The following is a 12,676-nucleotide window of genomic DNA, read 5'->3' on the forward strand; positions in this document are numbered from 1 at the left end:
ACAGCCTGAAGTATTTTAGGCAGCTTTTAAGTACCGGTAGTCTTCAGGAATAGAAGGACACTCAAAGCTCTTCTTTGGATGAGAAAAAATGATGCAACTGTAGCTGTAGTATTGATTCTGATATAGTGCAGGCCTGAGCCTGACTTGTAATGCACACTGGCAGAGCAGTTACTGCAAATAAATCCAGATGTGGCCACCAGGAACATCATGGAAGCCTTTTGTGCTTAAACATAAAAACCACGTCGTGGGGTATGAACCCAAAGAGAAGAAAAACAGGATGTCTGTGTTTGCAATTATACTGAAGAACAAGCTGTTTTCTAGTTTGGGAAATTGACTTCGGCTGTGATCTTGCAATACTGTCTGTGGCTTTTTCCTGTTGAAATATAATACACTGCTCTTCTTTATTCAAGTGGGTGTCAAATTCTTATTAAGCTGTAAAGCAGTGTCACTGCTGAGCGCTACTGCTGCTCATCCCTTTAAGTCTGTATACAAACAAAAGTCAATGACTGTAACTTTGTTATTATTGCATGCTGTAGTACCTAAGAGTACGCATGTTCTTAGTGTTTTCTATCATTTCAGTGTCCTGAATGGTTCTAGGAATCCTCACAATAACAAACAGTGCTTTATAGAGGCTGTAACAACAATTACATGCAAAGCTGCCTCTGTAACTGTGCAGCTGCGTTTCGTTTTAACGTTATTCTACCTAAAATCATGTCTCACTAATGCATTACTATGTTCTCTGTATGTAGTGTACTAACTCACTGCGTCACTGTATTCAGATGTGTTTTCTTGCTTCTGTGGACATAAACACACTCAGATGGTTTTTGTGGTAATGACTGGCATGTGTCTGATCCTGCCACTAACACACGACTCTGAATATTCACAACGTCAGGAGCCTAAGCACCATCCGGCCTGGTTAGAACCTGAAAGGAAGACTGCCTCTTTTTGAAAAGTGTTGTCTTTTCTTGTGTGTGTGTTTAGCCTCATGCTTTTGAATGTTCAAATACTGGCCCAGAGAAGAACAGACCACTATTGAGTTAAGGCCTGGTCACCAGGCACTCCCAAACAAGCTCCCTCACCAGACCTAGCATCAGGATGGGGTCTCCACCGGTGTCCCTGGGTATCTCCAGTAAGGTTTATATATTCAGAAACCAGTTTATGGACTGATTTCAGATTTTGAGTTGCACTTAGTCTGACCCCTCACCCAGGACCATTTGCCCTGACAACATTGCTCCTGAAATCTAACATCTCATCACAATAAGGTGAGTCCTGACACATACAGGGTCTCCATCAAAAGGAATCATCTAAGGTGCATTAGGCATCTGATCAGGACGCCTAATGCATCCTGCATTGGAGTCTTAGATGAGGCGTTTTGGGCTTGTCCCACAGATAGGAGACCAGGGCAGGATGGGAAGATTATGTGTGATGACTGGCCTGGAAACCAAATGGTAGAAGTGCTGGAAGAGGCAGCTGGGGAAAGTGAGGTCTGGGCATGTATGGTTACTACCCTATGACCCAGACCTGGATAAATGATTGGTATTTAAAAATGCTTGTTGATATGTTTTTAAGACACATCAATAAAATATATTTTGCACATTTATGCTATTAGACTCTGGAGCTCCCCCATGTTCAACGTGATTCACTTACCAAAACAAAAAAGAAGTGCAATAAACAATCTGAGTGAATTTGACAAAGACAGTTGGTGATAGCAACAGATATTAACATTATTGTTAAATGAAAAATTTTGTTTTTTTGCAAAGATTATCATCATGTACACAAAATCTGATACATGATTACAATTTTCATTTTTAATGTATGCTGTGATTAGTTAGTGCTCATTTAAAAGTTTAGGAATTGTTGTGCCCATGGTGCAGTTGTCATTGAGATTTCCTTTGAGAGGAAACATGACATGTAGAGTTTTTATGAAATGACAGAGACTAACAAGAGCTCGACTACAATAGGCTCATCCCAAACTGGATTTTTTATTCTATTAAAGCCACAACTTTAAAAAAACTAAAAATGTTTCCTCTTGTACCCGTTGTGTGAATTCTGTGGTAAACATGTTGCCCCATGTGATTTGATCTGTGAAGGAGAACGAGAAATGCATGCCACTTTCTTCATTTATGCTTTCTCTCGGAAACACTTTCTAAGACACTATGTCAAAATTTAGCTTTGTTCTTACATACACATACAATTTTACTTTACATTTCTGGGGGCAGACATTTAATTTGGTTATTAGCTTTCTAGGGATTTTTGTTTGTTTGTTTGCTTTTGTGTGTGTTTTGCCATTTCACTTTTTTTATCAAGCTTTTTTCCAGGATGGGATAATGTTTATATTTCTACAACTGCATATTTTGGAAGATTTTGCTTCTCTATGTACAAACTGCTTCCAGCACTGTTGCACAGTACAACAATGCAATGCCTTTCAGTGGTTTCAACAACTTGATGCAGTTAGAGCAATGCAGTTCAGTGTAATACTTTAACCTTTCAGTATTTACAATCAGAATTGGTGGGGTGGAGCAGTTTCCTCTCTACATGTTTCAACATCAGCAACTTCTCCCTATAAGAAACACGACAGAGCAGGATCAGTGGTGAGAAACTTGGACTTCTGGATGCTAATTTCTCTCTCCTAATGATGACTCTCCTGCACACTGTCCTTGCTCTGGTCCTCAGCTGGACAGGTCTCTCTTCAGTCCTGTACATTTTCAGTACTGGACTGTTTACTGTGGTTGCACTTTGGACTGCGAGGCTGCTGCTGCGTCACGCCTGGTACACTCACAAGTTGTCCTGTTTCAGCAAACCACAGACACGTTCATGGCTGTTGGGCCATCTTGGGAAGGTACGACACGCAGCAATCATCTAGATTTTTATGATCTACTTGACATATTTATCTCTAAATCGTAACATAACTGTAGAGTTCCGAATTAAACAGGGTTTACTTTCTGTTGCAAAATATCACCATTATTTCCTCTTCGACTGTTTTAAACACCGCAAAACTTTAAATTTTGTTTCGGGATGAAACATTTTAGATGCAGAGCACAGAAGAAGGTCTTCAGCGGGTGGATGACCTGGTGCAGACATACAAACACTCCTGCTGCTGGTTCCTCGGTCCTTTCTATCATCTGGTCAGACTCTTCCACCCTGACTACGTCAAACCTCTGCTTATGGCACCTGGTAGGGTAAAACACCAACAGTCAGTCAGTATTAAACCACATTTCCAAAGCTTTTGTTCTTCTCTCACATCATCTGTTATTTACTTTTTTCAGCCAGCATCACAGTGAAAGATGAACTCATTTATCACAATCTACAGCCATGGCTGGGTAAGTCAGACATTTCAGCTTTTCTCATCCATGGTTGCAAGATAGGATCACTGTCAAATTTTTTTAAATTACCCAGTCTTAATAGAACATAGGAAATACAGGAAAGAATTATTCCTGCAAACTCTCTTTTTTCTCTCAGGAAACAGTGTGTTGATCAGTAACGGAGAGGTGTGGTCTCGCAAGAGGCGGCTGCTCACTCCAGCTTTTCATTTTGATATTTTGAAGAGCTACATTGCCGTTTTTAACTCCTCAGCTAAAACCATGCATGTAAGAGACACACAGGCACACATACAGATACACAAAACATGCTAATTTTAGTTTTTACTGACATATTTAGACAAGCAAACACTTGAAACCTTTAAAAACTGCATATGGTTAAACTGATACAGTAATGAGGAAAATTAGGTTTCCAGTTAACTTCAGGTTACAAATTAAGTTAATTGAAGGTTACCCATAATCTTCTTATGGCCTCTGACAGTGGCCTCCTCTCTGTGCTTATCCTGCTAGACCTCAATGCAGCATTTGATACTGCTCACCATAATATTTTGCTACAGAGATTAGAACATGCCCTTTTTAAAAAAAAAAAATTATTTTTTTTTTAGACTTTACAGTGTGACTGTATTTATTCAGGGTCAGGACAAGATCTCATTTCAGATTTCAGAACTCCTTTACAACGTTTGTGTAATGTTTTCTTGAATAGCTTCTGAAGGACGGTTTTGATTCAAGTTATCAAAAGTTCCTGTTTGGGAAATTGTGAATACAACTTTTGTTTTCTTTTACAAATTACACGTGCACAGCTCTTATATTTGAGCTTCTCTGGGTGATGGCAGTCAGACTTTTGTTGCTTTCATCTTGCTCATGACAGATTTGTGTTGCACAAGAATGTTTGACACTGTATGTTTCGTCCTCACTGGTAGGTACCCATTACTACACATCACAAAGAGCATGTATAGAGGCGCTGCGCACACAAGCACACAACAGCAGTGACAAAACTGCGTACCCCAGAGGTTCCCGTTGCCACATTTCTCATTATATCAAGCCGTGCGAAGCTCACTTTGTATGGAGTTGCTATGGTTACTTGTTAGATCCAGCTGGTTATAGATTTTATATTTGTGTATTGTTTTATTTATATATTTTAATATTATATTATGATATTTTCCAGTATTGTCAAAAACGTATGCTTATCATGCACAGAGCAGGTGCTGTAAATTATATACCATATGAATCACACACCACATATGATTTGTTTCCATGCTTATGCTCACACCTTTATCCTGTTAATCCCTCCTTGTTTCCGTTTTCAGGACAAGTGGTGCCGACTTGTAGCAGAAGGCAAAACTAATCTGGAGATGTTTGACCACGTCACTCTGATGACTCTGGACAGTTTACTGAAATGTGCCTTCAGCTACGACAGCAACTGTCAGCAGTGAGATCAGCCACTTACTTCAACTGATATCTCCCATTTTTGTTGTAGTTGTCAGTTTCTAAGAAGATTGTCCCTCCAGGTCTTCCAGTGAGTACGTGTCAGCCATAGTGGAGCTCAGTGACCTGATAATAGAGCGTAGAGAAAAAAATATTTTACACCACTGGGACTGGATTTACTGGAAGACTCGGCAGGGGGAACGATTCAAACAAGCCTTAAACACAGTACACAGGTAATAATCTGACCTTCTGACATTCTGCAGCTGAGTTACACAAGTCACATAGAAGGCTGCAATTGTGATGACACATTGTTACTCCCAAATGGTGAAAACTAAAGTGTTACTGTCCTTTATGTTGCTTATCTTCTTTTCCTTGTGCAATACTGTTGAAAAAAAATCTATTTAAATCTAATGTTCTAGATACTTTTGATGCTGTAATATTCTTGAATAGTAACTTGTAATTATGTCTAATGAACTGTTGAGTATGGTAAAGGCAGGCTAGTGATGTAAACTGCTGCATTCTGGTTTACAGGTTCACTAGGGATGTGGTTGAGAAGCGCCGCACCCTCCTTAACCAACAGAGGGAGACAGAAGCACAATCTGAAATTGCTCCAACAGCCCAGAAGAGGAAAGATTTTGTAGACATCCTGTTGTTGACAAAGGTAGGATGGTACTCAACTTTAATAGAAAGCGACTGAAAGAAAATGAGCCGGGCTGAGCCGAGTAGATACCAGGAGGAGGTAGTAGTGGAAAAAAGGAGTGTATAGAGCCATTTTTAATTGAAATACTGCACCGGCTTAAGTGTCTCTTAAATAAGGGTTTGTAACATGTAGATGATTCATAATGAGGAAATTTCAACATAGCCAGACTTTCTCTGCATTAGCTGACTTCACATAATACTAGATGTCAAAATCTCACAGAGGTGAAAAATAAATTACCTGGAGTCATATTTAGTTTACTACTTCGTGCACTTTTGCTGCTGCTGTATATTTCATACAGCTGCACATTAAAGTTAAAACTTTTCATACATTTAAACATTAAAAGTTACTCTGTGTATATATATGTATACACTCATGTTTAAAAATGATTAAATCAACAAGGCACTTTGTTCACATTGTACTACATTAACTGTTTATTAAAACCTCTTTGCAGAAAAATTCAATCTTTCACTTCATTCTACCTGCATGAAGAATGTATCATAGCAAATCTCACAGCAAAATATTAGTTGTTGGATCTCTACATTTTCCCCGTGTGTTTTAGCATGCAGCACAGTTTCTGCTGCTTTGGGAGTAAGACAATATTTAGATGACACATATCTTTGGCCAAATGGAATTCAACTGTATTGATTTCACTGCATATTCTTCGAGCTGGTTGGATATATAGATGTGCTATACAGGCTCACTCTTATGGGCATCTGAGTGGGTCCTGGATAAGTCCTTTTAGTGACCAGTGACTTGTTTTTCTTCGCCTCCGCATATTAATTATCCTGCAGTTTGTGGTGTGTTTTCAGGCAGTTATATAATAATACCCTTTCCATATGATATGTTCTTGGTTAAGCTTCTGTTCATGGATGTAGTGTTTTAGGCTACATCCAGATGAACAAAATCAACCTTTTGGGATTTAATTAGCTGGATTATTGAGTATGCATCAGTTATTCGCTTCCAGAGCCATTATATTTGAACTATTACTGAGACAGCTCTGAAATAATCATGTAGAACTGATCTATATGTGGAATTCTGTGCAGACAGAGAACCTCCACCAGTCATTAGTGGCCTGGAACAGGTGATGGTATGGACCTTCCACACATATGCGTAAACTAAGTGAAAGTGTGTAGGAAGATGGTGTTGGGGACACTTTGAAATTGGCCACAGTGTAGGTAAATAGTTAGAAGTGAAACAGGGCATTTTAACATTGATCTCAAAAAGGCCTTCGACACAATCAATCACTCAATTTTATTGGATAAATTGGAAAGATATGGTATTCGAGGGAAAGCTGGTAACTGGTTAAAAAGTTACCTAACGGGTCGGGAACAATATGTTAGCATAGGGCATTACCATTCAGAGAAACTTGGTATTACATGTGGTGTTCCCCAAGGGTCAGTGTTGGGACCAAAACTTTTCAATGTATACATAAATGATATTTTTGATGTTTCTCAAGTACTTAAACTCATACTGTTCGCAGATGACACCAACATATTTTTCAGTAGCGATGATTATACTGATCTTGTAATGACTGTAAACAGGGAGCTAAAATTAATAAAAAAATGGATGGACATAAATAAATTATCATTAAATATAAATAAAACTAAAGCAATGTTTTTTGGTAATTTAAAATATAATGTAGAATTACCAATTATCATTGAAGGTGTACCAATTGATAATGTGAGTGAAAACAAATTTTTGGGAGTTATAATTGATAACAAAATTTCATGGAAACCCCACGTCAGACACATAAAAACCAAAATTTCCAGAAGCCTCGCAGTTTTGAACAAAGTGAAACAATTCCTTGATAAAGATGCACTTCGTACTCTGTACTGTACCCTGGTTCTTCCATATCTTACATATTGTGTGGAAGTGTGGGGAAACACATATAAAAATACAACTAATCCATGAGTCACAGTACAGAAACGAGCACTGCGTATTATTCACAAGGCTGGTTAGCTAGATCATACTCACAAATTCTTTCTTCAGGTAAAGTTACTTAAATTCCAGGATCTGGTTAATTACAATACATCCATAATTTTGTATAAAGCTTTTACTAAACTTTTACTGGCAAATTTACAAACTAGATTTGAAATTCGAGAAAAGGTTTATAATGTGAGAGGCTTTGGAGAATTCAAATTACCCAGAACTCGAACAACCCGTAAAGGTTTTTGTGTGTCTGTATGTGGTGTGAAAATCTGGAACAGTCTGAGTTTACAATTGAAACAATGCAAAAATATTCATAGATTTAAATTTCTCTACAAACAGTTGGTCTGGTCACAGTATACTCAATGATGGTTTTTAGTGTGCTCTGTAATGTCTGTTCTCTTACCATTGCTGGTATGGTTTGTTTTTTTTGTTGATGAGTGAGTATAGGGGTGGGATTTAATAAGTTTTCTTCGTCCCACTCCTTTTTCAGGCAATTTTTGTTTTTTGTTTTGTGCATTTTATGTTCAATATAGGTATTTGTTGTGCCTGAAAATGAACAAATAAATGAAATGAATGAAATGAAATGAACATGCATTACATTTTTGGCACTGCATTAGTTGCAAGATGTCTGTGTGTTGAAGGATGAAGATGGGCAAGGACTAACGGACGAGGAAATGCAGGCTGAGGCCAACACTTTCATGTTTGCAGGTGACATGTTACAGTAACATCTGTGGTCACACATAAAAATTACACCATAGTGGTAACTGCTGCTGTATACTCTAGGATGTCTCTTTAAAGCTGCAGCTCATAGTTTGCTGTCATTATCCTCACACTTTGCAAATCTTCCTTCTTCTCGGGCAGGTCATGACACAACAGCCAGTGCCATCTGCTGGACGCTTTATAATTTAGCACGCCATGAACACTATCAGGAAAAATGCAGACAGGAAGTGATGGACCTGATAGAGGGACGAGATGGACAAGAAATCCAGTGGTCAGAAAATACAAATGCCAGCAACATTATTGGTAGTTTCAGATGTTTACATGTGAATTTTATCTCAGTGCCCTGACATGACTTGATCTTAAGGGAGGATCTGTCCAACCTTCCCTTCACCACCATGTGCATCAAAGAGAGCCTCAGACTCCACTCTCCTGTGCAGGCTGTAACACGGAGTTACTCTCAGGACATGGTGCTGCCAGGAAATCGCACAGTCCCAGCAGGTGAGGGGGGAAACTCTCTTTCAAGATTTTCAAATAGACTTAGGAGATTCAAGAGCTGTGTCTTGTCATAAATCATGCTTTAGCTTTCATTTGTGAGACAGTACTTTAAGGGATACTATTTAAGGAGAGATTACTATATATTAGTTCCAGTTTTTAATGTCAAGTTACACACTTAATGAGAGAAGCTGATAACGAATAAATGTTGAAGTTGTAAAAGGAAAGTTTAAGCTTTAACTAACTCAACTAATTGTTTCTTGTAAACCAGGTACAATCTGCTTGGTAAGCATTTATGGAACACACCATAACCCCACTGTTTGGACAAACCCACATGTAAGCACTTAGTAAGATCATCTTAATTTTTGGTACAAATCTGTCATATTTAATCTTTGTCATTTGCTCTCTAACCAGGAATATGATCCCCAGCGATTTGACCCAAGCAACAAAAAGAGCCAAACCTCTCATGCCTTCATCCCCTTCTCCTCAGGCCCCAGGTTCAGTTTCAGAATTATTCCCAACAGTACAACTAGGAAATGTTTTGGTAGCAAAATAACAAGTATATTTTAACAGGAACTGCATTGGTCAGAAATTCGCCATGGTGGAGCTCCGTGTTGTTGTGGCGTTGACCCTGCTCAGGTTTCGACTGACCCCAGGAGTGAATCCTGAACTCGGGAGCAGCAGAGTTCGCCGTCTCCCCCAACTCGTCCTGCGTGCGGAGGGAGGCCTGTGGCTGCAGCTGGAGCCTCTGAACACGCCCACATAGCAGGAGCAGTCAGATGAATGAGCCAATAAGATGATATAGTAACTTGTGTTTTTGAGAAAAGAGTAAAGAAAAGATCAGCCAGGAAGTGAAACTTAATGCAGTATCTACGTCGATGCCCACTGACAAACGTTATCTATCTGCAGTAACTTTTTGGTGTATTTATCTAATATAGGCAAATGCAATAATAACCATGCAACTCTTTAATGTACCTCTCAGACCGTAATTAGCAGTTTGGTTTTGAGGTTTCATACATTAATATAAGGGCTAAAATCTTCTTGTCAGAAATCGACATTTAACTGGGCAAATAAAAAAATTATCTTCTTTAACATAAAAAGAAACATAGCATTCACAATTTTGTTTCCTTTCTTACATTTTGGTGGCACAGTTGATCTGTCATAACTTCGATATACTGCAGCTCTATATTTAAGTACTGTTAAGAAAAAAAATAAGTGAATTTCAAAAAAACCTTTTTTTAGATATAAATATACGGCTTTATAGCTTTAACTTTTACCTGCAATATTTTTACATGTGTAAAAATGATTACATTTTAACTATTAATATGATGAAATGTTCCTACAGCACAACTGATCAACCTTAGAGTTGCAGAAAAGTACTGTTATTATAATGTAATTGTATGTCAATTCTCCTACATGGCAGTCTTATTTAATCATAAAAATTACATACCACCCTTAAAAGTCAAAATGCTCTTAAATACTGTAAAACTAGCATCTGGGTTTGTAATTATAACAATCTACTGTTCATTGTTGATTCTATCAACTGTTATTGATATAATTTATTATTTATAACTTTATGTAAGAAATCGTGGTATTTAATAAAAAAATATTTTAAAAATAAGTTATTCCAACCTACAAAGTTTAAAATGCCGTTTTATTTAAAAAATTAAAAAATGTTAATGTTATTAAATGTTATTGGTATTGTAATCACATGCACATGTAATTACATTGCTAACTACAAATCTTATCAAATCAGACTGGATTCCATATAAACACTGAAAGTTACATTTAATATTAGCTTTGGTTTGTTTGATACTATCATAACAGTGCAGTAATACGGCATAGCATTTTGATTTTTATATAAACATTTACCTACTTAAACATTATAGAGTTATGAAATTCAGTTTTCCAATGACAGCTTTTAAACACACTTCCTGTGTCTCAACATTTAATCCTTTTTTTTAATCCTGTTTGTCATCCTTCACCAGGTACAAACTATAAATGGCCTGTTTCCTTCCTCCAAATTTTTTCCTTATTGCTGCCTATTGGATGAAACTTTTCAATTTCCAATCACATCATTTCAGATCTTGTCGAGGTTGCGCGGCAGAGTACCAGCACTAACACTGCTTCTGTTAAGAACTAAGATACAAAATGTTTTGACTGATTGGTGGCACAATTTTCTCAATATAACCCTTTCACTTCTGATATTTTTCAATAAAAAAAAGTACAAAAATATTGATATTTTTAGTGTTACATAACTGATAGTACTTTAATTATATGAAATTTCAATAGCCATCTGTAAAATAATATTATGATGGATTGCATTTTAATAATGCAAACCTGTAATTTACATGCAATTGTTCATACTCATTACATTTGTATCTATATATAATCTGTATACAATATACATTTCTGAATCTGGCAACTACTGGACAGTAATTATAGTTTTCAAAGATAATTATATCTGCAAAATTCTGCAAAGATGTAACAGAAGAAAAATGTAAAATTACAGATTTTTTTTTACAGCGTATACAAGAACTCTATAAGAATTTTGTTTGCGTTTTGTTGATGTGCTGTAAAAAAAACAAAAACAGTTTTGCTCTAGCACAGGTTACAAAAATGCCCAGAACACAATACTCCCAGTCCTCCCAGTTCCAGTTTTGTTTTTGGTTTGTGTCCAGATAAATTGACAATGTGAAAAATGCAAGCATGTATTCTGCTTCAAAATGTATTCATAGCTGTAAATCCAATAAATCAAAAGACAAACAAAGATTGCTGGAGGAAGAAAGTTTATTCTGCTATATTCAATGTTTCCCAAATTCTTACACTTCCAAAATAAATCCTTTAATTTCCAGAATTAACTGAACATAGCCACATAATTAACATTTAGATAAATGTTACTTCCAAGTAAAGAGGCACAAATAGCATCACTTTCAACTTTAATTCTTCCACGCATCAAGGTGTACAGGTTTTCCATTGTTACACGTTATCACCTGAAGTTTGGTTTCAGTGTACTTGTATGAACAAGGGTTCTTGCTCGATTGTTTACATTTAATAACGTCATACTCTCTGGGGATGAATCCTGTGTTTGTTTTTACACACACAGTCAGAACTGATTCCAAATACTCTTCTTTGATGAAAGTGTTTTTCTCCTTGCATTCATTTCTGCCATTGATGTTTTTCATCATTTGATCACAGGAGCCCTTTCTCACAACGATATGTTTAGTTTTGAGCTTGTCATCAGTTTTACAGAGCACAGCAGGAGAAAACAGCACCAGGAGCAAACAGGCACATTGAAACCTCATGATCCCCTGATAAAGAAAACAGAGCATTTACATTAATATTTCCTCATTCTTGTTACTGGTGTAGTAGATCTGTCATAAATTTGATATAGTGCACATCAACTGGATGACACTGATCACATTTTACTTTGGTTTTATCTGAAAATGTGTAGATTTACAGTAAAACAGTGTTTATTTGATGCTCTGTAATAACAGAGCCACAGAGACACTGCTTTTGCTAAATGCAGTTTCACATACAAAAATATCGGTTACCCAGCACTCTACCTTTTTTTGTTTTTGCTTGTAGTTGTTTGGTTAACTCGCAGTGGCTCAGGAATGAGTTGGTAATCTGCAAAGTGGAGCAGAATCAATAATTCAGACTTTGGTATTCAACATACGTCTTTACACCTGTGTGTGAACTTCAGTTAAGAGTTTTGTCTATCAATGAGTTTCTTTCCTATAATATATGATAAATGAATGTTCTTACCAAACATGAAGTGAAGACTGAAGACCAACAGATATTATATTTTACATTTACAAGTCATAGTTTGCCTTTGTCAGAGCGTAGACTCTGTGCACTTCCGCTTTTATACATAAAAGCACAAACATCTCAGATAATTATTTGCATCACTTTTGCAACCTTCCTGAGACGCTTTAGCACTTCTCTATTTGTGATTAGGAAACAATGCAACTGTCACAACAAATGACCACAACAGCTTGTAGACACAGTTTGCTATTCAAAGCTGGTTTTACATTAAACAAGGTATTCCTGCATGTTTGTCGGCCAAACTGTGACAGCACTTTTTCACAGC

The 12,676-nt window shown here is 37.0% G+C and overlaps 1 protein-coding gene and 1 long non-coding RNA gene across 2 annotated transcripts; one reads left to right on the forward strand and one right to left on the reverse strand.

Moving 5' to 3' along the window:
- Positions 1 to 2,605: 2,605 nt before the first annotated feature.
- On the forward strand, positions 2,606 to 11,504 carry cyp4f3 (cytochrome P450, family 4, subfamily F, polypeptide 3). Its single transcript, XM_085265295.1, has 13 exons — positions 2,606 to 2,839; positions 3,030 to 3,174; positions 3,267 to 3,320; positions 3,460 to 3,587; positions 4,625 to 4,746; positions 4,826 to 4,975; positions 5,274 to 5,403; positions 8,013 to 8,079; positions 8,233 to 8,362; positions 8,456 to 8,589; positions 8,855 to 8,919; positions 8,998 to 9,080; positions 9,157 to 11,504. Exons 1-13 carry the CDS (start codon positions 2,633 to 2,635, stop codon positions 9,347 to 9,349), a joined length of 1,608 nt encoding a protein of 535 aa, XP_085121421.1. The 5' UTR covers positions 2,606 to 2,632; the 3' UTR covers positions 9,350 to 11,504.
- LOC146548330 (uncharacterized) lies at positions 11,367 to 12,455 on the reverse strand. The gene is made up of 3 exons (XR_014890772.1): positions 12,352 to 12,455; positions 12,150 to 12,213; positions 11,367 to 11,894 (listed from the first exon to the last, which is right to left on the reverse strand). It is a non-coding gene; the product is annotated as an uncharacterized LOC146548330 (long non-coding RNA).
- Positions 12,456 to 12,676: the final 221 nt, after the last annotated feature.

The sequence above is a fragment of the Mchenga conophoros genome, linkage group LG23 (genome assembly GCF_057382185.1).
Source record: "Mchenga conophoros isolate Kocher_MC1m ecotype Shallow Benthic linkage group LG23, M_conophoros_male_GT1.1, whole genome shotgun sequence".
In the NCBI taxonomy this organism is placed as follows: domain Eukaryota; kingdom Metazoa; phylum Chordata; class Actinopteri; order Cichliformes; family Cichlidae; genus Mchenga; species Mchenga conophoros.